Raw genomic sequence first — 26,312 nt, 5'->3', positions numbered from 1 at the left:
GGTAGGGTTAAGTTGGTTTGTGTTTTCTCCCCCATCTGTGCAGATTGAACAGGAAGTATCACTGGACTTGATTTTATTAGAAGATTATGATTCCTTAATAGAAAAGATGAGCAACTGGAATTTTCAAATATTTGAAGTTGTAGAAAAAATGGGAGAGAAATCAGGAAGGATCCTTAGTCAGGTTTGTTTAAAATCTCTGCTTTTTAAAAATTACAAATTAGTTTTTTCTTGAATCATTATAAAACACAAAATATAAAAACATGTAATACTGGCTTAGGCACAAATTCGGCATTGTTTACTGAATTCTTTTATTTTTCCACAAAAATGGAGTTTTTGGTAGAAAGTTTGAAAAGAGAAATCTATATACATAAACCCATATATTAAAAAATGATCATATGTAATATATTTCATATAATTCTATTGAATAAGTGAAAATAGTTTTTTGGCCCATGTGAGTGGAATTTAATTTTTCTATAGAATAGAGTTACTTTATATTGAAGCCTGAGGTTGAAAAAGGTGTGAAAGGTGAGCTGGTTCTCACCACTGAAACCTATGCCTTACTGTTTTACACCTGCCCTCCATGTGCTTTACCCAAGGCCAGATGGTTCATTTCATGCTAGAACCATGGAAAAATATTTTCTTTTTAACCACCCAGACTCAAGGTTCCCCTTGAGGAGTTCATCCCACAGCATCAGATTAACCTTCCCCAAATAGCATCCTCACTCTCTTCGAAGTATTTGAAGTATTTAAAATATTCTTATTTATGAAATGTACAAACATGAGGGTAAATTACGTGGAAGGCATATAGTTTCATCTCATTGAAGTCTTTAGGGACAAAAATGTAATAAATATTTTGTTTTGACTTCTGTTGACACGTAGGATGGGAGAAGAATAGAATTCATACGCCCCTTAATAAACTGTAAATTAAAAAACTAAAGGGAAGAGTGGAAAATTTTTTAAACTGGGACATGATTTAGTAATCTTCCTTTGGTTTTCAAGGGTTTTAGGGTGATGTCTTCCTTTTTAATGTTTTGAAAAGAATTTCTTTTTTTTTTTTTTTAAAGATTTTATTTATTTATTTGTAAGAGAGAGAGAGAGTGAGAGCAAGCACAGGCAGACAGAGTGGAAGGCAGAGTCAGAGGGAGAAGCAGGCTCCCTGCGGAGCAAGGAGCCCGATGTGGGACTCGATCCCAGGACGCTGGGATCATGACCTGAGCCGAAGGCAGCTGCTTAACCAACTGAGCCACCCAGGCGTCCCGAAAAGAATTTCTTATAGGGAAGTTTTTAATAAATTATTAACTTAAAGACAAATGTATATGGTAATGTTCCCAAATGCGAATCACAAAAACATATTCTACTCTACTGCAAATAGAAATTCTGACTTTTGGAGTGCCTGGGTGGCTCTGCCTTCAGCTCAGGTCATGATCTCGGGGTCCTGGGATCAAGCCCTGCTTCGGGCTCTCTGCTCAGCAGGGAACCTGTTTCCTCCTCTCTCTCTGCCTGCCTCTCTGCCTACTTGTGATCTCTGTCAAATATGTAAATAAAATCTTAAAAAAAAAGAAATTCTGACTTTTAACGTGAATTTTATTTTAATTGACATTTAGGTTATGTATACCTTATTTCAAGACACTGGCTTATTGGAAATATTTAAGATCCCCACTCTGCAGTTCATGAACTATTTTCGTGCATTGGAGAATGGCTACCGAGACATTCCTTGTACGTATCAGCAGATCTTATTAAGTTCAGATAATACTGGTTTTGAAACTATTTTTCCCTTCAGATCTGAACACTTTCATAATTACATGTCTGGAAAAATTTTAAATAGGGATTTAAAAAAGTAATCTATGTCCTGCTACCTAGAGTTAACGGACTAATTATTAACACTTGTGTGTATTTTCTTATTTGTGTTTCATACAGTGAATCATAATACAGACATATATTTATATTTATGATGTGCTCTTTCCCTTAATTATCATATGGTCTACAACTTTGTGTTAATAATTATTCATCTGAGTATCTTATCTTTTAAAATGTTTGGTAATTAAGAGTGTCAGAAAATTCTTGACTTCAAAATATTTAAAAATTATCCATAGAATTTCCAGTTTTAACTGTGTCCTGACATGGAGTAACTGCTAATGTCTGCTTGATTTTATGGCAAAATATAATTTGAATTTCGTATTAGGAAATAATAAGGTTTCCTTATACATCTATATATTCTACAGTTTCCCTTCATATGGACACATTTTGGGAAATCACTCATATAAACACAGAGCATATTATTCTTAAATTGGTATAACTCACTAATAATGATACTTAATGAGTATTATATGTGCTATAATTTTCACTTATAAAGTCTGCTTTTTAAAAAGTGACTGCATTTTATAAATAGAATAAAGTGATATTTTATTTTTTGTACTTATTTATTTGAGAGAGAGAGAGAGAGAGCATGCGCATGCATGAGCAGAGGGAAGAGGCAGAGGGAGAAGGAAAAGCAGACTCCCTGCTGAGCAAGGAGCCCAACTCAGGACTTGGTCCCAGGACACTGAGATCATGACCCAAGCTGAAGGCAGATGCTTAACTCACTGAGCCACCCAGGCACCCCTAACGTAATACTTTAAAATGGACTTCAGAGGAAGGGGAATGGGGGGAAAAAGGCAGTAAAGAGTCTTCACTATCAGCTCCAAATAGGATATTAAGAAAAGAGCCTCTGGATCTAACTTTTTTAAACTTTAGTATCCAGATTTACAAATGGAAATTCCACTAGTCTCTACTCCATACATAGTGATAAGCCACAGAAAGTGCAGAGTAGAATTCCTGGCACATAGTAAAAGGTCAGTAAAAGGTGTTCACTATATGAATAATTAAGCTTCTGACAGACTGACCTCACGTCACATGGATGGCCTGAAGACTTAGTATTGTGTCATCTGCTGATTGTACCTGGTACTCATTAACTATTGAAGTGCTGGACTTTTACTGAATATCAGCTGTGACTGTAATCATTAGATCCATGGAGATTATATCATTTAATCTTTGTTGGAAAGTTTATATTATCTACCTTTCACAGGTGAAAAGTACAAACTCAAAAGAATCTTTCCCAAGATTCTAAAACTCTTAGAAACGGCAAAACTGGGTTTCACTTGTAGGTCTTGCTTTTTCACATAGTGATAGTCAGTAAACCAGTGTTTGCTTGATTATGTGCTGTGTCTCAGACACTGTTCTGGATGTTTTTGTATGTCATTTTAACATTTTGTCCTTCCAGCAGGCCTGAGAGGTAGGTATGTCTCATCTTTTTTTGGGGGGGGGTATATGTGTTTTTTTTTGTGCAGGGGAGGGGAGAGTGGGGAGTTCAAGTATCTATAATTTTTAAGTGTTGCCTTTATGCAAACATTGGTCTCCCTAATCCACGCACTATTTACATAGTATTTTTAAAGCTACAAAATAGCAACCTTCAGTAAAGTTTTCAGTGCCTTTCAATTAGCGCTTGTTACTTGCCTTTTCTGTGACTGCCTTACTATGTTTTCATAGTATTTGTGAAAGTTTTTATAAGAGAAGTTTTTAATACATCAAGAGACTTTAAAAAAGTAAGATGAAACCAAAGTTTCCTGGCTGGCCCAGTCACTGAAACATGGTACTCTTGATCTCAGGGTCATAAGTTCAAGCCCCATGTTGGGCACTGAGCCTACTTTAAAAAAAAAAAAAAAAGATGAAATATAATTGTGGGAAGTTATTCCAAGCCATACATTTTATTAATGAGGGTATAAGATAGTAGAAAATTATTGTACTTTTAAAAATGTCCTCTGTTGGGGCGCCTGGGTAGCTCAAATGGTTAGGCGTCTGCCTTCAGCTCAGGTCGTGACTCTGGGGTCCTGAGATTGAGTTCCACGTCAGGCTCCCTGCTCAGCAGGGAGCCTTCCTCTCCCTTTCCTGCTCCCCCTGCTTCTGCGAGCTCTCTCTATGTCAAATAAATAAAATCCTTAAAAAAAAAAAATGTCCTGTGTTTAACATAACATTTTTGTAAAATGTTTTGATGACTTTAGATCACAATCGCATACACGCCACAGATGTCCTGCACGCGGTTTGGTATCTGACAACGCGGCCAGTTCCTGGGTTACAGCAGATCCACAGTGACCGTGCAACAGGAAATGAAACAGGTACTTACGTCTAAAAGCTTCCTTTTAGTTGTTTGTCCAGAAATAATAAATCAAGCTTTCTCCTTTCATTACCTCTCTTCTTTTAAAAATTGCTCTAAGTAAACTTTGGTACATGTAAATGACTATATAAATGTTGATGCATAGTAATGGTATGCAAATTAGAAAAGCTACAATTCACCTTAAGTTAAGATGCAGTACTGTTGAATCTACTGTATTTCTTCTGTGTGTCCCATCCTGTGGCTTGCCGTCTGGAATAGCATGATAATCATTTGTTTGTTCTTTTCTTTCAGTTCTTGGTTTTCTTGTTGTAGGTGTATCATGTAAATTTAAAATATATAACCTACCCAGTGAAATGGCCATACTTAAAAGCCTTATGTATGCATGTAAATGATAACATTAAAAACCTTTCATAATATTTATGTTTTGCTCCCAAAGAAGTTAATTCTGTTCCTCATCATAAATACAATTATTTATACAAATGTACTAATTTACATAACATGGTTCTCTTACTCTATTTTGTAGAAGAGGGAGGAACTACTCCAGTGAGATACATATACCCCCCCCCCAACACACCCACACCCATCAGGACAGAATCTGCTTAGTTACAAACACCTGAAAAACATTATCATGTTAATCAGGGCGGATGTCATAGGCTCAGCTGTCGCTTTACAGTCTTTGGTCATTGAGTCCAAAGTACCGCCATTAGGTTTTCTACCGCGTCATACTTACTCTTTCCTCGTCCTCCTTATTCCTTCCATTAGTTCCGTACTTCCATCAGATCATTTTCTTCAGTTTTTGTTTGTAGATGTAGCTATTTTCTTAGAAGAATATTTTCATATTTTAGCCCATTTGATGATAGTGATTGATTTTGTCTGATCCTTACTATCGAGAGGAAATAAGGTTTCTACTATACATGGGAGGATATAACGTAGGGGGTTTTTTTGTGTTTTTTTGGCCTTTACGGTACTCCCATGTCCGGTGATCACCATGCGGTGATCAACTGTCATCAGAATCACAGCAGTGCAGACCTTTGAAAATGTAGGTCATTCCACTAGGCAGAGTACCATGATCAGTAGAGATGCTGGCCGAGGACAAAGGGAAGATGGAATAAGAAGATGAGAAATCTGAGGTCCAGCTATGTGACCAGTCTCAGAAGTGAAGTCTATAATAGCCAGATGCATTTTCCTCATTGCTATTTATTGTATATAATAAGGAAATTTTTTCTTCCTCTTTCTCATTCTCCTACCATCCAAACATTGGTGGACTTTGGGGTTCTTTCTACTTTGGGACTATTATGAATAATGCTGCTATAAATATTCCTGTACTGGTTTCTGTGTGGATACATTTTCATTTCTCTTGGGCACATTCTTAGCTGCGGAATTCCTGGGTCATCAGATGATTCTGTGCTTAACATTTTGAGAATCTGTCAAAATGTTTTCAGGGTGGCTGCACTATTTTATTTTCTCACCAACAATCCAATTTTTTGCTGACACTTGTTATTATCTTTCTGAGAGCCATTCAAGTGGCTGCGAAGTGGTATTTCATTGCGGTTTGGATTTACATTACCTCATGGCTAATAATGTTGAATGCCCTGCCATTTGTCTGTCTTCTTTGAAGAGATGTCTGTTCATGTCTTTCAACCATTTTTAAATTTGGTCCTTTATCTTTTTATTATTGAGGTCTAGGAGTTCTTTGTAGATTTTAGATATAAGTTCCTTACCAGATTTATGATTTGCAGCTATTTTCTCCCATTCTGTAAGTTGCCTGTTTACTTTCTTGATGGTGTCTGTTGAAGTACAAACATTTTAAATTTTGATGAAGTCTAATTTATCTTTTTCTTATTTTACTCATGCTTTTGGTATCATATCAAAGAAGGGTTTTGCCTCCCCCAAGATTATGAAGGTTTACTCCTTTGTTTTCTTCTAGGAGTTTCATAGTTATAGGAAGTTTAGGTCTGTGACCCATTGGAACTAATTTGGGGGATAAAAGAGGTCTTTCTTTTGCACATGAATATCCAGTTGTCCCAGAACCATTTGTTGAAAAGAGTTCTTAATATATACTCCACATAGTTGCCTCTTAAATGTTACAAAATCAATTTCTACCTTATAAGATGTGAGCATTAAATGAAACAGTGTCTGAAAAAGGCTAACATCATGCAGGGCACAGAAATGGCTCTTCAGCATGGTCTTAGCACCCTTGTACAAAATCAGTTGGCCACAAATATGAGGGTTTCTTTCTGGACTTTTAGTTTTATTCCATTGATTTTTTTGTTTGTCCTCATATCAGTACATTATCTTCATTACTAAAGCTTTGTTAGTAAGCTTTGAAATTGGTAAGTTTAAGTCCTTCAACTTTGTTCTTTTTCCAGATTGTTCTGGCTCTTCTGGTTCTCTTGTATTTCCGTATGGATTGAGGTCCAGCTTGTGAATTTCTACCAAAGAAAAAGAAAGAAAAAAAAACCCAGCTAGGATTTTTATAGGGATTGTATGAAATCTGTAGATCATTTTGGGAAAGTATTGCTGTTTTAACAGTAGTTAAGTCTTCTGGTCGATGAGCATGGGTGTTTTTTCCACTTATTTAAGTCTTCTTTAACTTCTTTCAACAATATTTTTTAATTTGCAAAATACTGGTTTTGTACTTCTTTTAAGTTTATTCCTAAGTATTGTATTCTTTTTGATGCTAGTGTAAATGGGATGGGTTTGGGGGCTCAGTTTTTGATTATTCATTGCTATCATATATAAAAATAATTGATTTTTTGCATATTGATCTTTTATCCTGCAATCTTGATCACTTTTATTAGTTCTGATAGTTTTTTAGTTGCTTTCTTAGGATTTTTCTATATACAAGAGCATGTCAACTCTAAGCAGAGATAGTTTTACCTCTTTGTTGTCTGCTGGTCTCAGCCTGTCAATAACCATTGTTGGGGCTGGACCAGCTCTTGTGGTTACTATGATTACAAGATGCCCTTTAGTGATTACCATCAAGAAACTTAAAAAAAAACAAGGGGGTTTATTACTTAAAGGAATTGAAAATTACACATCATAAGTAGGACCACAGAGCAAGGTCACAGAAGAAGAGAGAGAGAGGTCACGGGGCGGGAGAGGGAGAGAACACGCACAGTCGTGCATGCAGGTAAACATGTCTGAGGTTTATTGGGGTCAAGAGTGGGGGGTTTCCGTGGCTCACACTTTATTGGTGAATTTAAAGAGTAAGAGGAGGAATTTAAAGCTTGGGTAGAGAAAAAACCAGCAGCCCAAATGGTCAGTTATTGAAATCAACCAAGATTTCTAAAACAGAAGTGGCCTGGCTGTGCATCTAGACAGGGAGGCTGGCAGGGTGTTTCTTCGAGATCAGTGTCTTTGAAGTAGTGCTTCTTTGAAATGGGTACCTGGGAGAGCAAAGCTTAAATCAGGCACTTATGGTTGGTACAAAAAGTGGGGAAAACTGTCAGGGATTACCCTATACACTTCTCTTCCAGTCTGGATGCCTTTTACTGAGGCCTCCATTTAAATTGATCAGCCAATTAAAAGAATCACCATTTTCTGAAAGAAAGTAAACAAATGGGATCTATGATAATTATGCTGAAATGTCCTTGCCAGCTATTTTATTTTTCATAATATTAATTTCATGTTAACAAAAAGCAAAACCGAATATACATCTTAGAGTCCTAATAAGTCAGTTTTAAGTAACTGGGTTTTAAAAGGATGTCTTTTGCCATTTTTGTTACTTTATATGTGTCTTTATAATTCTAGAGAGGCCCAGAATGCATATAACATAGGGAAAATTCAAATTATTGGCTGATGTTGATAACTACGTCCTATTAGAAATTTGAATGTTAAATATATCTTTATGCATTTAACTACCTTAATTTTTTATAATTATTTTTTTAAAGTTCTAGTGTGGGTGATTCTAAAACTCAATTTAAATAAAAATGTTATAAATGACAAAAATAATGAGGTATCTCTATAATTATCACTAGTGTATATTAAAGTCATTATGTTAAAAAATTCATTTGGGGGCACCTGGGTGGCTCAGTGGGTTAAAGCCTCTGCCTTCAGCTTGGGTCATGATCCCAGGATCCTGGGCTCGAGCCAGGACCCTCCTCTCTCTCTGCCTGCCTCTCTGACTACTTGTGATCTCTGTCAAATAAATAAATAAAATCTTAAAAAAAAAAAAATTCATGTGATGGCAAATACTGAGTGAAATAAATTATGATGAAGATTATTTTGGACTCTGACAAGCCAGAACATTATTCCTAGTTTCCACCGATGCAGTCGGTAAAATCTCCTATCTCTCTAATATCTTTGTGGTTTTACTCTAAATATGGATTATTTTTTCCTCCATATACTTCCTATTAAGATCATTTCAGCAAAATTAATAGAATGACCATCTGAATAGATAAAGCCACAAAAACGCAAGAAAAAAAAATCAGTGGTAAGATACTAAAGCATGGAAAGTATGGTGTTGATTGTGAAAATATTGTTCCTAACTAGAGGATTAAAAAGAGAATTATGAGACATTCTTCAGTTTTCTACATCTCATTTTCCAGTTTTTCTTGCCATTGTCTTCTAAGGGCTTCATGGAAAGAAAAAGAGAAGGGGAAAAGGAGTTGTAATCAGGGCTACAAATGAAATGTTATCTCTCTGGTAGGATTTGAAAAGCATTGTATGCTGAGAAACTTAGTTTGTTAATACATTAAATTCCTAAATCTCCATACAGTTTTCACAAAATTTTATTCTCTAGATTGCTTTATCCTGTTAACTTTCTGTGTGCTGGCCATTATCTCTAGTCCTTAAATAATAAGTGTTAAGAAAACTAGAGGTTTGTAAAAATTATTATTAGCCTAATAAGAGAACATCATAAAAATCTCATAGTGTCTTATGAAGTAAGTGACTGTAGCATCAATGTTCAACCTTTTTCTTCTCTGGGAGCATGTATGTTGGAGAGAATGTTTTGTTTTAAGTCTTTGTTTATAAATAGTTTATTTCTTAGCTTAATCAACAAGAGAAATAATCGCATTACCTGTGGGGAATCCCCTCCTCACTCTCATTTTGTGAGGAAGTAATATGTAATGCTGGTTTATTTTGCTTGTTCCTCAGATTCTGGTGGTAGAATGAGCCCTGGACAAATTGCTTACATTTCTTCGAGGAGCTGCTCTATTCCAGATGACAGCTATGGTTGCCTTTCTTCAAACATTCCTGCGCTGGAATTGATGGCTCTCTATGTGGCGGCTGCCATGCACGATTATGATCACCCAGGGAGGACAAATGCGTTTCTGGTGGCTACAAATGCCCCTCAGGTAGGAAATACTGTTTCAGAAAGTTACAAGAGTGATTCTGAAATTTCAGAAGGGTGTTGTATATATCCTTTTGTAATCCACCCTTCAGCTGAATCAGGTAACCATTCCATGTGCACTGTAATTAATTGGATTTTAACACATAACAGCCTTGACATAAGATGTGCAAAAGAATGAAGAAAAAATTACCTTCTCCTACCTCAAAATATGAAATTCTGGAATCCTTGCTGCCAGTATTTTTGCCTTTGATTAAATTGATGAGACTGACTAGATGTAAGCCTGATTCTTCTTCCTTTCCATGGCTGAAAGTGTAATGATGAGGAACTATCATTTTCCTTGATGTCCTCTTTTTTCCTCAAGACTCACTCTAAAGCTCGTAACACTGCATATATTAATGTATGTAAACATTCCTTCTAGTACCACGTTATTTTTGTACCCAGTACAGCTGATAAGGTGCAAAGTTCCTTTACCGTCAAAATTTGCATAAGAGGTAGGAGTTCCCACTCGCTTTACACTTTCGGGCTTGGAACTAAATCCGTGGTTTTAAGTGGTCGTGGGTGTTTGTTTAGGCTGGTGATTCCTGAAATGTCATCTTTGCTTCTAACTGCATGCCTTACAAAGGACAAGTGGTTGGTTCAGCTTGCTGAATTCATCTTGTGTCTTCACCACTCTGTGTGTAAACCTCACTTCTGATTTTTTCATCTTCTGTAGCCATCCTGTGTCGCTCTTGACCCATTTCTCTCCCACACTCTCACTGTTTAAAACAGAGATCGGTTCTCTAGCCAGAACAACAGGATTCAGAGACAGGGAGAGAGGGTTAAAAATGCCACATAATTCGTTTCTCCTGTGGCACTTTATTTATTAATAGTCCATGATTTCCATAGGTAACCTTTTAATGAATTTCAGTCTAGATATTAATATTTGTCTACTTTCTAAGAACAGCTGTGGGAGAGATTATAAACTAAGGAGCCCATGCCTCCTCACGCTCTCCAGGAAGCAGAGGTACTCTCGCTCTCACTTCACACTCTGTCATCTTTAAAAACCTGGGCTTGTGGGGAGTTGGGGATCTGGACAGAAGGGGCACAGAGCAAAAAGCACTGGTCTTAAGATCGGGAGACCTGAGTTCAGTTTCTGATTACCCAGTCATTAGCCGTGTGATCTTAGGTGAGTAACCCTTATCTTTCTGAGCTTCAGAATACAGACCGGATATGATTAAGGGTAAAGGGACAGCAAATGGAGGGTTGCTATTCCGTGTATCTTGGAGGCTCCTGAATCGGGTGTCTTATAGACAGAGATTACCAACTTTTTCTCTTCTGCTCTTGGCTTTAGATCTTTCATGGCCAGGTGAGTACAGGTGAGTCCGACTTAGTACCTCTCCTCCAAGGGGATGACGAGTGGGGGTACTCCAGTGTTACTGCTGCATTGTTGCAGATAAACCAATGATATCTGAAAGTCATCCCTACAAGTTCCATGCTGGGAACTGTTGTCCTAATCAAAATAAAAATGTGAAGTCTGGATAGAATACCAGTAATACATGTAATTTCTAACTTCTCATTGTTAAAGACAGCCGGTAGAGGAAGCAATGGGAAGTGTGGGAAGGGACAGGAAACTGACAGGGCATTCAGCTGTTGAGAAGGGATGGTCTTCCACCCAGTCTCCTTGCTCACTGCCCGTGGGTCTGTACTCAACCCAGAGCATGCGAGTAGCTCTGTGTGCGTTACATCACTTTCTGTTCCAGACCCTCCAGTGGCATTCACCTCACTCCTAGTAAAAGTCATTGTAATGCTCGGGGGTTGATTCTTCTGCCTTAATTCACCCATGTCCAGCCTCAGTGGCCTCCTGGCTGTTTTCTTCTGTATCCCAGGCACGCACACTCCCTTTCTGAGGGCCTTTCCACTTCCGTCCTCCCTGTCCGGAGTGCTCTCTCCCTGCATATCTACATGTTCATGTTGTCACTAGTTCCGTTAACAATCCACGAGCCCCTCCTGGAGCTCCTTATGTTCCTTCCCTGCTTTGTTTTCCACAGCAGTGATCATTCAGCATACCGTCTGTTTTGTTTATGACGGGTCTCTCCTCAGTGGAATATGTTTTCCTGAGAATAAGGATTTTGCCTTATTCCCTAACACCTAGAATAGTGCCTGACACATAAAAGTTGTTTAGTAAATATTTGTTGAATGTTGAAGGATGCCTGATTTCTGTGCTCTGCAGGACTGCTAGTTTGTCTGAAATATCCTGCTCTTCCTAAAGTAATGAAATTCGTGAGACCTTCTGCTAGTGCGTGTGAGATAAGGACCCTTCTGTGAAAGCCTGAGGTGTGTTTATTAGGTAATAAGTAGATCTTCTCATCCTGGGAAGCTCAGTGGGTCTAATTAGGCCACAATTAGTGAAAAATGTTATTGCATCAGTAGTAGTATAGAATACCACCAACTGGATCAAACATTTTTCTCCATTCTCCTGGCAAGGAAAGGACGCTGGGAAGGTATAGGGAGGATTGTTTTAAATTCTTGCTATGAAAGAACTTGAAACACTTAGGTTTATCCTGAAGAGATGCCAGTATTAAAATTCTATGAGATTTCTGAGCTATTTCCAAATGAAAACTGGCTGAAAGATGGGGAATGGTGCCTGAAGTATTAGAGTTTGAGAATATTTTGATGATATTTGGGGTAAAAGAAAATGTAATTTGAGGATGAAATCTGTAAATTGGAGACACTCATAAACAGTTTATCCCCCAAAATATGGATCAAGGTGGTGACTAAACACATGCATTTGAATCCTCATTGTAACAGACGAATAGGTGGGGAAGGGTATTATCATCAGAAGCTTAACGAGTTTTCCAGAAATTTCTGTTTCTGGAAAATGAAAAACAGATGATATGGAGAAGTGAAAGTAGACTAGAGGTGGATACAGCTCAAGGGAACTCTAGAGAGACTCCTGATGCCATTTGCCCTGGCTTGTTACGCGTGCACGTGCACCCCAGTCCCTATACACCTACACTACACATCTTTAAATAAAGCTTCTACAACCCTGCACTTAATCTCCAGGCAGAAAACTTATCTCTTAGATATTGAAGGAAACTACCAGAAGAGAGTAAGAATTACTAGTTGTGAGTATTAGTACTCCAGAGTAAATCCTTCTCATTTTGGAAACTTAACAGCTGGTGTCTGGTCTCATAACTGTAGAGCAGAACCTACTAAGTAACAAACACCATCCACATCCATAGTGTTCCTACTCATCTTTCCAAATTAAAGAGACTCAACACTAAACAGAAGAGAATCTTCTCTCTCTCTCTCTTTTTTAAAAATATCAATAGATAACCCAAGGATCACTAGACAGAACATTAACCAGTAGCTTGGAAAGAAAAGTTTAAAAATGGACAGGGTAACCAACTATAGGGGAGAAAAAAAATCTAGGGAGTAGAAAAACTGGTAAGTTTTTAAAAAACGAATTCTCAGAATTTGAGAAACACTGCATTTCTAAGAACAGCAAGCTATGAAAAAGGAAACATCAGAGAACAAGTTAGAACTCTTAGGAACTAAAAGTATTACTAAAAAAAAAAAAAAAATCTAAAAATTCAGTACAAGCCCTGGAAGTAAATTTCCAGGTAACCTCTGCCAGAATGCAGAGTAGAAAGAGAAGGAGATGGAAAATATCAGGAAGGGAAAAATGGGACACAGTGGACCAAGTCATGAGCTGATTGTTTGAGTTTCAGAAAAAGACGGTCTTTGGATTGAAGGGGCTCAGCAGGTGCCAGAGAAGTTGAATGGGGGAGAAAACACCAAAAATCTGCACATGGAGTACCAATATACATATAAAAGAACAATAATCTGGGGTGCCTGGGTGGCTCAGTGGGTTAAGTCTCTGCCTTCAGCTCAGGTCATGATCTCAGGGTCCTGGGATTGAGCCCCACATTGGGCTCTTTGCTCAGCAAGGAACCCGTTTCCCCCTCTGTCTCTGCCTCTCTGCCTACTTGTGATCTCTGTCAAATAAATAAATGAAATCTTTTTTAAAAAAATTAAAACAAAAAAAAACAAAAACCCAACTGGCACCATATTTTAGCAACAATGGATGCTCGAGGGTACTGGAATTAACAAATATTGGATGCCTACTGGGGGAGAGGCACTATTCTAGGCATCATTACTGAACAAAACAGGCCAAAAAACATCTCTGCTCCCATAGAACGTACATTCCAGAAAAGGAAGAAGAAGAGTAAATAGCGTATGTAGGAGGCAGAGAGAGAGATGATTATGATGTCCGAGCTAGGGAAAAAGTAACCCAGGGAGGGGAGGGGAAGGGGAGTGCTGGCCTAAAGATACTATTTTCAAGTTAGATTTCTGTATCCCGCTAAGCTACAGCTGAGTGTAAGAGCAAAAATGAAGAGAATCTCAGATATAGAGGTGAAATAAATCATGTACCCACTCACCCCTAGAAAGTCACCTAAAAACAATGTCTTAGCAAAATAAGAGTGATAAGGAAAACAAAGGATCTTAGAAGATACAGGGTTATCAGAAATTTTTGAACAAACCCAGAACTTGAGGATAAAGGAGTCCTGTTCATCCTGACTATTTAAGGAGAAATACCTTCTCTCTTTCTCTCCCCTCACCCCGCCCCCCATTTAAAACCAGCTGCTTTTTTTTCCTGTAGCACCTGAGTTACTACCTCTATTGGATTTCTTAAAATTTTTTTTACATGAAAACAATTTTTCTTAATCCAAGATTTTTTACTTTTTGGAAGTACCCTCTTTAATCTCATGAGTATAACCTAGTGACTTTTTAATGTTTCCTCGTCTCTTTTGTTTCAAAAGGGGACATTTGGTCACACATTTGTCAGCCTCTTCTTTTTGTGATCTAAGCCTTTGCTATGTCTGTTGGGCTTTCTTTTCATTTATCGAAAGGTGTTTATTATTTGTTAAGATTTATTCTGTCAGTTTGTATTAAACCCTGTTTCATCTTTCCAACTCAAAAAGAGGGTAAAAAGCAGTTTGGGATCATCACCTAATTTGCTTTGCCAAACTAAAGATGTGCCTGTGATGCGAAAGGAGGGAATCCCTTAGCTGGAGAAAGCAGGGGTCAAGATGCTTTAGCACAAAGTCCAAGCACGTCAGTTACTGCAGCTCCAAACTAGCTGGGCGTGGTCTTCCGTCTCCGTCATCATCAGAGAGCCCTCAGTAAATGGCCGCTGAGGCTTCCTGTTTTACCTGGAATGGTTTTCGCACCGAGTTTAGGGTTGGTTTATTGTTCCGTGTCTTCAGCCAGTATTCTTCCTAAAGTGGAACAGACATTTGTCTCCTACTTACTGCTCCATGATTGTTTGTCTCTCATTATCTGGGAGGTCTGGGTTTATTGGGGCCCAGCAGGGGACTCCTTCCACTTACTCCCCAGGTGGGTTTTTCCTTCTCATGTGTTAACTTAGTTGACCTCTCCTCCATCCAGTCCCACTTTCCCCATGTATCCAGTATCCCCACTGAAGTTTCCACTATGGTGATCACGTCTAGATTTTAATATCAATTCCTATTTTTATGCCCCTATTGTATATTTCTTTGGTAATTTCGAAGGGCAGTTTGAACGGTGAAGAAATTCTGAACTTACTTCTTTTACTGATGTTGCTAGCCAAGAGTTTATTAAGTCAGCTAGCTGGATAGGACACTTATTATATATTGTGCTGTACTGAGATGGGAGTTTGATGACTTCTTCCTGAATAGACAAAGCTGTTCTAATAATTTACCAGTTTTCATCAGATTTGATTATGAATTAATGAAATCACTATTAAATATAAATCAACTCCTTAGGGAGTCTTTGAAGCTTATTCTTTCTCTTTGAGCTTGATATTTGGAAGTTGTTAGAAGGCTAGTATAAAATGCCTTTTGTTTTGACCTATAACTGATAATGTAACAATGTGTTAATTCGAAGGCACACAGCATGTTCATTTGATACACACATCACTGTAATACTACCATCATGTCCCCTAATAGCCTATCTTTTTTATGGTGAGTACATTTAAGATCTAGTCTCTTAGCAACTTTCCAAGTATATAATATAGTACTACTAACTATAATAATACTATTAACTATAATCACAGTGCTGGGCGTTAGATCGCCAAAACTTTTCCTATAACTGCAAGTTTGTACCCTTTGACCAACATCTCTCCAATTACCCCACCCTCTGGTAAACTTGTCTGTGTTTCCATGAGTTCACCATTTTAGGATTCCACATATAAGAAGTACAATACAGTATGTCTTTTTTGATTCAACTCACTTAGCATCATGCTCTCAAGGTCCATCCATGTTGTCTCAAATGGCAGGATTTACCTACCTTCTTTCTCATGGCTAAATAAATATTGCATTTCTCTCTCACACACACATACACCCCACATCTTTATCCATTCGTCCACTGATGAATGATCACAGCGGACCGGTCATGAACTGACTGTTAGAGTTCCAGGAGTTCCACAGGTCATGAACTGACTGTTGGAGTTCCAGAAAAAGATGGTCTTTAGATTGAAGGGGTTCAGCAGGTGCCAGAGAAGTTGAATGGGGAGAAAACACCAAAAATCTGCACATGGAGTACCATGGTAAAATGGAAAAAAAAAAAATTCCTGAAAGAATGACAACAGCATACATATAAAAGAACAAAAATCCAACTAGCACCGTATTTTAGCAGATTTGACAGAGAAACGCAGCAAGAGAGGGAACAGAAGCAGGGGGAATGGGGGAGGGAGAAGCAGCTTCCCGCTGAGGAGGTATCCCAACGCAGGGCTCGACACCAGGACCTTGGGATCATGACCTGAACCGAAGGCAGACCTTAATGTCTGAGCCTCCCAGGTGCCCCTAAACCACTGGTTTTTAAAGTCTGTATTCCAAAGTTCTAGAGTAGGGAGGGTCTTGCACTGAAATGAGGTGGAGTGGCACACCAGCTGAACCAAAGGATGTGTTTTTACCTGTTTCGTGCTTCTCTTATTCCCGGGCACTGTGTCAGGGTCGTAATGTGGGAATGTGTCCTTCTGGGACATGCAGGACTCTTGCTCACCAGGGACAGTGCTCCTGCTTCCTCGTCTCTGGTCATCAGCACCTTCCTTGGATTGCATGCTCGCTGAAGACAAGAAACATGTCCCTAAACCTGCTCTCTCTCTAATGATTTCACTGATAGCAGCTTTATCTAAGAAGGTTCATGGATTCAGTGAAGTAGACCTCAAATTTCAGCTTTACATCTTTTTAAAGATTTTATTTACTTATTTGACAGAGAAGGAGATCACAAGTAGGCAGAGAGGCAGGCAGAGAGAGGGGGAAGCAGACTCCCCATTAAGCAGAGAGTCTGATGCGGGGCTCAATCCCAGGACCCTGAGATCACGAGCTAAGCTGAAGGCAGAGACTTAACCCACTGAGCTACCCAGGCGCCCTTCAGCTTTACATCTCTTGAGGGCAGCATGGTATCTGGGAAGATGAACTTTGGAGTGAATTGCCCTTTCACTTACTAGATATATCTGCTGGAGAGGTATGCCTTACTCTTCTTGTACTTCAGTAAGCCCATTTAGAAAATTATCACAACCCTTCTTTACAGATATTAAAATGTTCAGCATAGAGTAACTACTCATTATTTATATTCTTCTAGCCTAACTCTGTTTATTATTAAAGATTAGTATCTCTGAGATGCCTGACTCCTTTTTATTACTTTTCAGGCAGTTTTGTACAACGACAGATCTGTTCTAGAAAATCATCATGCTGCATCAGCTTGGAATCTGTATCTCTCTCGCCCAGAATACAACTTCCTTCTTAATCTTGATCATGTGGAATTCAAGCGTTTTCGTTTTTTAGTAATTGAAGCAATCCTTGCCACAGATCTTAAAAAGCATTTTGATTTCCTTGCTGAATTCAACGCCAAGGTTTGTGATACAACTTAGTGTCTGGTTTTACTGATGGAAATCACTATTGTCAGTATTACTAATAAGTTTTTTTTTTAATATGTTAAGCTAGAATTAATACTACTCATAAAGTAATAATATCTGATGGGAGTCAATATATGTGTCAATATTTTTAAAATAACTTTTTATTATAACACATCCTAACCATACTATCACTTGCTACCTTTCGACATGTCAGACTTACAACTTTCTTTCTCATGGTGATAAGCCAATTCATGATATCAAAAGCTTTTAGAGGCACACTGGAGAAAGTTGTGCAGTGCCATGTAATGTACTTTGTGAAACTGAAGATGGGTTTCTCAGAAGCCAGTTAATGCTTTCCTCACTTCTCCTGTTAATCCCTTTTTTCTGTTCGTGTTAAACTGGCTGGTGTGGGTGAGAAGTACCCTCCACTCTTCCACTGGAGAATAATGCGTTCGTCTGACAACTGCCTGGGAGCTGCCCTGTAATGGCAGTAGCGCCAGCTAAGAATGAGTAGAGAACAGGTGAAGTCCCCGAGGTCAGGAATTCACATTCGTATTGAGAAACACTGCCCTCTGGTTTTAGGGGTGGAGAACTGCTGAGAACCACCACTTCATAGATGGTGAAGGGAGGGCGCTCCCTCTTTGGCCGGCAGGAAGCCTTTGTTTCCTTGATGATATTTGTGACGTAAAGGAAAGGTGTACCCTCAGGGTAGAGGAACTGATAACAAAGGAATACTAGATTTAACCCCCTGGGTGGAGACCCTATATGGGGCTGTCATGATATTAATAAAATACTTCTAAAAAAAAATCAGCAAGAAATCCATATGCCTTTATAATTATTTTATAGTTGTGGAGCTCTGTTAACTTTTATTTAATAATAAAATTCATTCAAGTGCTAAGAGTAGTAGAAGATTTCACAGGTAAAAGATCACCTAGTCCAATGCTCTTGAATCTGCGCTTCTCAGAAGTTTCTATTCCATAGTCTCTCAGGAAAATGCCGAGTGGGGCTCTGGATCTCCTACATGGTTTCAATCCAAAAAGCTCTCCAAACTTTCAAGTGTTTGATAGTGGTGGTCTAAATAAATTTTCCTTTGACAAAAGGATTTGGTGCCCAAAAAACTATTCTCAAACCAAAGTTCAGAAGCCACTGATCTGGCCCATTTATTTCATTCTTTTACAAAAGGAAATTTGAGTTTTTGAAAGGCAGAGTAATTCTCCTAATTAGTGATGATAATTATATTTAAATAACCGTGTTAGTATTTAACATTTACTGTGAACAAGGCATTTTTCGTTTATTAATCCTCATGGTAGTATGGCTAGATTGGTACTACTTTTCTTGTTTTAGAGATGAAGAGAGTTAGATTCAAGGAGGATAAGTGATTTTTCTCTTATTACACAGTGAGTAAATCATTGATTCGGGATTCGAAACCAGAGGGATCAGCTTTTAAGACTTATGTTCTTTCAACTATATCATATTTTCCTTTCACAGCTGAAGCCTACTTACTTCTCTGTAGATACTAAGTGTTCTTTTTAAAAGTAGAATTAGTTACAATTTTTAAATGATTTATCAATGTTTTGCATACACATAAATGTAGTGTATATTATATATTAACACGTTATATGCACGTTACAATTTTCCATGGTAATCACAAATACTGAAACCCATGGTTACGTTTTTATGGTGTTCTGCCTCCAGTGAAGCAAAATTATGACACTTCAAAGGGATATTTAACCCATATTCCTTCCTGTAATTTAGATAGGAAGCAGTTTTAAGATAATTTGGTTAAAACAAAACTCCTGTGCCCTCAGAACCTAAAATAACTGTTTTTCCAAAATAGGCCAATGATGTAAACAGCAGTGGTATAGAATGGAGCAATGAGAGTGATCGCCTCTTAGTATGCCAAGTGTGCATCAAGCTGGCAGACATCAATGGCCCCGCCAAAGTTCGGGACTTGCATTTGAAATGGACAGAAGGCATTGTCAATGAGTTTTATGAGCAGGTAAGTTCAATGTGAGACGGGCGGGATTTTTGAGAGCTGCCCTCCGAAGGCATTAGTTTTCGGGATTTGGATAGCTACATTAAATGTTGGAAGCCTGCTTACTTTGACCAAAAACAGTTAGAAATTGTAGAATTTGCACTGCTCTTAGTATTTTCTCAGCTCCTTTTCACTGATAAAAATTTAAAAAATAGCTCATTCCCAACTGACATGGGTCGAATGTCCCTTGAGGCTACAGGTCAGGGCTCTTAAAACCCTGAGTGCCCACGACTTTGGATGGTTTATTTCCAGATAAACCTGGATTTTCAATTGATTCAGGGTATTTATTTATTGACTCAGGATATGATATTTAGAGAATATCAACCCGTTTTCAACTCCGCTGTAGAAAGACTGCCTGCCTGCCTTAAAAAACATCAACTGGGTAAAAGTCCTGGTTGTGGTGGGCGTAGGCAGCTGGACATTTGAGGGCTAGAAATGGGGATAAAGTAGGTTTTTCGTGGTTTTTAAAGATTTGGAGATTAAAAACAAGCTCTTCCCAGTTTTAAAATCTTTCACATACTACTCCTGTAAGGGAACTCAGTTTTGTGTGCCCCACACGCAGCGGAGCTGGTCACAGAGAGGCTGAGTGTGCATCAAAGAGTTCACCTGAGAGGCGGCCGCACCTGGAGTGGCAGGCCTCAGACTGGGCTCCTCACGGCGGGAGAGTCCGAGCACATAAGGCAAATGAAAAGGATGTGCGTACGTGGGAGAAGAGCTGTGTGATGGCAGAAGTCAAGGAAAGGAAATTAGGAAGTAGGGAGGGTCGCAGTGGAAACATGGTAGCAAGCTGCGTGCCAAGAGCAAGCAGATTCGGGCAAAAAGGTACAGTTAACATAAAAAGTTAAGCACTACAAAACCTCTGGTTACTGGTTTCAGTATCACTTTGCAGAATATTTGTCTTTTTTTTTTTTTTGGTCCAATTCTTAAGCTCCCTACAATGTAGAGGTACAAGCCAGCATTTCATTATTTCCAAATTACCAGATACATCTTGACTTTGGAGCTGCGTTCCTTGGGAATCCTTGTTGACCCTAATAATCAGGCAAGATCAAGAGGTCTACCAAATGAGGCCTTTGAGACAGAGTTTTCTTACCATGAGTTGCTACTCCAGCAGGGGTGATGAACTTGACCCCATAAACTGCATATTTACCCGTTCTAGCTTGTTACATCCGGGGTGTATTGAATAGTGAACGTGTAGTGTCTTTCACCCACCCTAGGGCTGTTTACAAGTTATAAAACACTGTGCTGTGAAAAAACCATGGGAATACATAAGGATCCAAGATTATTAATATTTTACCATTTTGATACATTTGAACTAAATTATATATAATTTGGAGATGAAAATGGTTATAAATATTCACCTAGAGATTGCGGTATACTATTTGCATGTTACCATCTTCATTCTCAAAGATGGCTGAAGCTGGCCTTGGGCTTCAGCTCATATTCACAAAAGATGAATTTTACATTAAGGAAAGTGCCATCTTTATATTATCTGTGCAAACAGAAGTAACAAAAAAGCAGTAGTAGTATATGCCAACTTTAGAAGACTCACTAATTCAAAGAAAATTAGAAAAGTTCATTTAGACCCAATTTATGATATATATATATATATATATATATATATATATATATTTATTTGACAGACAGAGATCACAATTAGGCAGAGTGAGAGAAAGGGAAGCAGGCTCCCTGCTGAGCAGAGAGCCTGATGTGGGGCTGGATCCCAGGACCCTGGGATCATGACCTGAGCCGAAGGCAGAGACTTTAATCCACTGAGCCACCCAGGTGCCCCTATTTATAATATATTTTTAAAGTATATAGAATTCTTATTAAAGTGGGAAAACATGCTTAAGGTTGAAGCCTGGGTTCTCTTCTTCACTGGCAATGTGACCTTAAGTAAGTCTGTGCCTCAGCTTCTTCATTGATAAAATAGGAATATTTGATGGTATCTAGTTCATAAGGTTGCTATGAGAATTAGGTGAATTAATTAAGTTCTTAGTACAGTTCCTGACATATAAGTGCTCAATAAACGCCAGCTACTATAATTCCAGACCTGTCACAAAAAACGTTATTTCAGACAGTTTTACTTAATCTTTTTAAGTTTCATTATTCATATGTTAAAGGAGAAAAAGGTCATCTGGCATCCTACCACACAGGGTCGTCTTGAAGGCTTTCACAATCTGGTTATGCTATTAAGCATCCTTCCGATATGGATGCAAAATTCTAATCTTGCTGAACTTTTTATTATCTTAATTATCCTGTCTTTATATCCTTATAGCCATTTAAGTACCTTGGGCTAAGAAAAGCAAAACTTCTATTAAAAAAAAAAAAAGCCAAACTTACAAAATTCTAGAATCCTGTGGATAAACCCAACTGAGGCTTGTTTGTTTTTTCCTTTTTCTTTTTCTGTAAACAACAGTTTTCTTCCTCACAGAAGGTAAAATCATAGATTTTTGATAATGGGCCAGTCACTAGAAGAGTTTTCTGGTTGTTTCCACAGGACATCGGAGATAGACGTTGCTTGCCCACAGTTCATTCTAGACTTTATACATTCCCCACCAGTTCAGAAACTAGGAACCAAAAGGTCACTAGGACCATTTGGGGAATCCTCAGTACTGTGCTAAATACTTGATACAACATTGCTTTTCATCCTCACAGCAAGCTTGTAAAGTAGATTATTTAAGACTTTACACCTGAAATGGGTATTGAGCATGCGCCACACCGCACGTCTGGTAGAAAGTAGCAAAAGCAGGGTTTGAAAACGGCATCTGTCTAATCTCAGATTACACTCCTTGAAGCCCTGGAGACCACAGGGGAGGGTGTGGGCGGGCAGACGGTTGGACCCCAACTCCTCACCTCATCTCAGCTGCCCATACCTCTGCTTCTGCTCTTAGAAACGGGTAGGGTGCTGAAAGGCTTTTGCAAAATTCAACTCTGGGCATTTAAGGTACAACAACTTGCTGATACTATCTCCCCCTAGAGAAAGAGACATAACATTTTTCAGGTTGTTAGATTTGTTGTTTTGTATGTGTGTGTTTTTTTCTTGTTCACTGAACATTAATCATTTTGGTTGATTGGTGAGGTGTGAAAGTCTTACTTTGGATTTCTCAAGATACCTGAGAAATTATTACGGTTGAAATGACAGAGTAATTAGACACTTCTTTGTAATAATTATTTTGATGTAGACTGCATATTTAAAAAAAAGATAATATTAATAGGAAAAGCTCAGTGGTTATTCTTTCAACAGTTCAAAATGTACTTTTCTTTTAAAAATGATTAGGGAGATGAAGAAGCAAACCTCGGTTTGCCCATCAGTCCCTTCATGGATCGTTCTTCACCTCAACTAGCAAAACTCCAAGAATCTTTCATCACCCACATTGTGGGTCCTCTGTGTAACTCCTACGACGCCGCTGGCTTGCTGCCGGGTCAGTGGGTAGAAGCAGAAGAGGACGAGGACACTGAGAGTTGTTACGATGAGGAAGATGGTGAAGAATTAGATACCGATGATGAAGAAATAGAAGACAGTCTAAATCCTAGTAAGAATATAGGGATGCTGTGATTTCTTAAATGGATATTTACAATTAGTAACATTAAGTTTGGATCTCTGTTTTGGGGGGTTGTTTTGTTTTAGAGAGAGGGTGAGGGAGAATCCCAAGTGGGACTTGATCTTACAACCCCATGATCATGACCTGAGCTGAACTCAAGAGTCGGACGCTTAACTAGCTAATAAGCCCCTGGATCTTTAAGATACAGATTCAGGAGTTGTGTCTTGAGTAACTACTCTCTGAGTGTTCAGATTGAATGGGCTCTTGAGTCACTCCTGCGTGCTGGGGGACGTGCTCACGTGTTCACACCTGATCTTTGTCTCTTCTGGGTCAGTCTGCTGCAGGAGGCCTTGCCTTTGCATGCTCTGTAGGGCTGTCACCATGTCTGACTTGGTGAGGTGAGGTGCTTCGTGTGGCTAGTGCACCCACCCCTGCTAAACTGCCTTCCTAGTGTCTGGGAAGGTGGATCACAACAGTTGGGAGAAGAGAAAACGTAGCTTCTCTAGCTCTAAGGGGAGAAGCAAGTTTAGGGCTGTGATGGATTTGAATTGCCAAACTGTAGGGACATAGTTTTCTATACAAAGCAGTGACCATAAATAGAGAAAAAAAATTTTGTCACTGTTGTAGCTATAAATGAAATCAGTTATTTGCTCTTTAAACTAGAATTGAAGGGGGGCACCTAGGTGGCTCAGTTGGTTAAGTGTCTGCCTTTGGCTCAGGTCATGACCTTGGGGTCCTGAGATCAAGTCCCACATCAGGCTCTCTGCTTAGTGGGGAGCCTGCTTCCCCCTCTCCCTCTGCTGCTCCCCTGCTTGTGCTCTCTCCCTTTCTCTCCTGCTCTCTGTCAAGTAAAGTAGAATTTAAATTATATCTAGCATTCCAGGCATGCTCTAAATGAGAACAGATAACATAATTCGGAAGAACTGCCCCCACCCCTCAGCTGTGTTCAGGGACACCATCAGGAAGAGTAGTCGCCGTCTGCCTCTACCCTCTGCGCATCATCATGGACAAGCTGACTGGCTTCCAAAAATTATTTATATTCACTGAAACCTTGGTAATGGTGTTTAATTCAATACCTAAAATCCTAAAAAGGTTGTTGAACTTCACATTGCTATTTATCATTTGAAACTTTAGGACCCCTCCTCCCCTCGCACTCCACCCAGTCTTCCCTGGTCCCCTCCTCTGCTTTATTTTCATCTGATAACACCACCAGCTCACGTTTCCCTTCTCCTGTTGCTTACCTGGGTCTTTCCATTAGAATATGGGCTCCACAGTGCCAATTATTTCCATCTTGCTGTTTATTACTACAACCCCGGTGCCTGAAATAAGTGCCTGGAACGTAACAGGCACTCAGATGTTTAGTGAATGAACGAGGGAACTGTATTGCTACAATCACAATATATTGCTTTTAAATTTCGCAGAACCGCAAAGGAGGAAAGGCAGACGGCGAATATTTTGTCAGCTCATGCACCACCTCACGGAAAACCACAAGATATGGAAGGAAATGATAGAGGAAGAAGAGAAATGTAAAGTTGATGGGAATAAACTGCCGGCGGAAAATCCTTCCTTACCTCAAGCAGATGATATTCAGGTCATTGAAGAAGCAGATGAAGAAGAGGAGAGGCCGTTGGAATGAAAGAAAAGGCATTTGGAAGAAGCCTGGAGGGCTGTGCCCCGGGGTCAGTGTGCGGACCCGCGTCGGACCATTCTTGCGGGGACAGGCCCAGCCACTGTGAGAGGCTCCTCGCCACGAGGACTCTGCATGTACCCTTGGAGCACGGCTCCCGCTGACCCAAGTCGCGAAGCTGTGCCTGGACGCCTTCACTGGGACACCAGTGCTCTGTCGTAATGATGCTTTGGTAGTAAGCGCTTCCTTTTCACGAATGGTAGCTAGAACTAAAAATTCAAGTGACTTCGGTTTCCAGCGTGGCCAGAACTTTTTGCTTTCATGAAAACAGGATTCCTATTGTTTTTTTTCCCCGAACGTGTCTTTTAGGTCTTTGAACATTTTGGCGAGGGGTGGGGGGGAGTCTGTGCCCATCTAAAAAGGAATCCAGTGTTGCCTTTCCAAGGGGCCTGTTCAGTGCAAGAACTGCTCAGAGCTGTGCTCCCAGCTGCGTTTATCCATGAAAAACTGACCTTCGTTAAGTATAACAGAATCCAGGTGCATCGATCTCTGATGCTTCTTACTGTTATGTGTCTCCTCTACGTGTGTTCGATTTCTGCTCGGAGTATTCAGGTTTGCCGTGGACATCAGAAGTCTGAGTTCCAGTCCCACTGACTTATTAACATTCCATGCTTGAATTTTTGAAGCTGTTTCGGGTGTTAACAATGACGGGATTTTCTTCTTTAGTCAAAAATGGTTCTTACTACTGTTGCTCAGGATTCATACTTTTAAACATTTAGTTAATAAAAACACAGATTTGTCAGAAGGAAAAGGAATTGCCCTAAAGATGTTAATCTTTTATGAAATGAGCATTACTCCTTATTAGATAAATTCAAGTCTAATCAAAGAAAGAGGAAGGCTCCGAAAGCCACAGAGAATAATTGGATTATGTGCTTATGTCCGGATCCTATGTTAGGTGTCACGCGTTTAGTCACTGTAAAACTGATGCCCATCCTTGTTCATTTCCTGCTGCCTTGAGACTACATGACAGAAGTGACCTAGGACTACTGAGTACTGCTAACCCAACTGTGAGTCTAATTTTAAAAAAAAAAAATGGTAGGAATACTTAATTGCAAAGAAAATGGACCATATTTACAATGTTCATGAACTCCTTGGGTACAGATACGTACCTGAGTCGTGAAAGATTGTTGATGATCTAAAGAATAGTCTAAATGCTAACAGGATGGGAGACTAAATAATTTTTTCTTGGAGACCATATTTTGGATCAATGGCTTTTTAGACAGTAAAACCATTAATTTTCTAAAATGATTTCTTTTAAGTATAATGTCAGGCAGTTTCTTACCTACCTAGAATTATTTGGCATTTCTCAAAGATATTAAAGATCTTTAGAAGTGTTGGAAGTTTTGATTTTGTATAATATTGAATGGATCACCAAGCTTTATTTATTAGACATGTTGAGTGTGAAGTTCCTTCCTGCCACTTTTGCTACCACTGCCACATAATTTGTAATCTGGTCACACATTATTGAGTAATAAAATTTTAACTAATTTATTGAGTTTGCACTTTAAATGTATATATCCTGGGCTCTTATTTCCCTGGTGTACATTTTGCATCCTCCATAAATATATTTCTAATATTGGAAAGTACGCGTGTATAAATTCACATGTGCACATATACATAATGAGACTCGGATTTCCTATTAAAATTTTGTATGGGGGTTAAGGTATGTATTTTCTCAAAAGGAATGTTTTTTATTAAAAATACTATTACTGAGAACTCATTT

General features: G+C 38.9%; 1 protein-coding gene across 1 annotated transcript in view; it reads left to right on the top strand.

Moving 5' to 3' along the window:
- Positions 1-26,080, top strand: part of PDE3B (phosphodiesterase 3B) — a 179,656-nt gene extending 153,576 nt beyond the window's left edge. Inside the window, exons 9-16 of the mRNA XM_004752027.2 lie at positions 44-181; positions 1,605-1,716; positions 4,038-4,151; positions 9,251-9,450; positions 17,119-17,322; positions 19,163-19,324; positions 22,638-22,893; positions 24,324-26,080. Of these exons, the coding sequence (XP_004752084.1) occupies positions 44-181; positions 1,605-1,716; positions 4,038-4,151; positions 9,251-9,450; positions 17,119-17,322; positions 19,163-19,324; positions 22,638-22,893; positions 24,324-24,538 (1,401 nt within the window). The 3' untranslated portion in view covers positions 24,539-26,080. The remainder of the gene's footprint in view (positions 1-43; positions 182-1,604; positions 1,717-4,037; positions 4,152-9,250; positions 9,451-17,118; positions 17,323-19,162; positions 19,325-22,637; positions 22,894-24,323) is intronic.
- The last annotated feature ends 232 nt before the right edge of the window (positions 26,081-26,312 follow it).

Source organism: Mustela putorius, unplaced genomic scaffold (assembly GCF_011764305.1).
Source record: "Mustela putorius furo isolate JIRA1106 unplaced genomic scaffold, ASM1176430v1.1 tig00003859_pilon_pilon_pilon, whole genome shotgun sequence".
NCBI lineage: Eukaryota > Metazoa > Chordata > Mammalia > Carnivora > Mustelidae > Mustela > Mustela putorius.
This window is presented reverse-complemented; position numbering and strand designations above follow the sequence as displayed.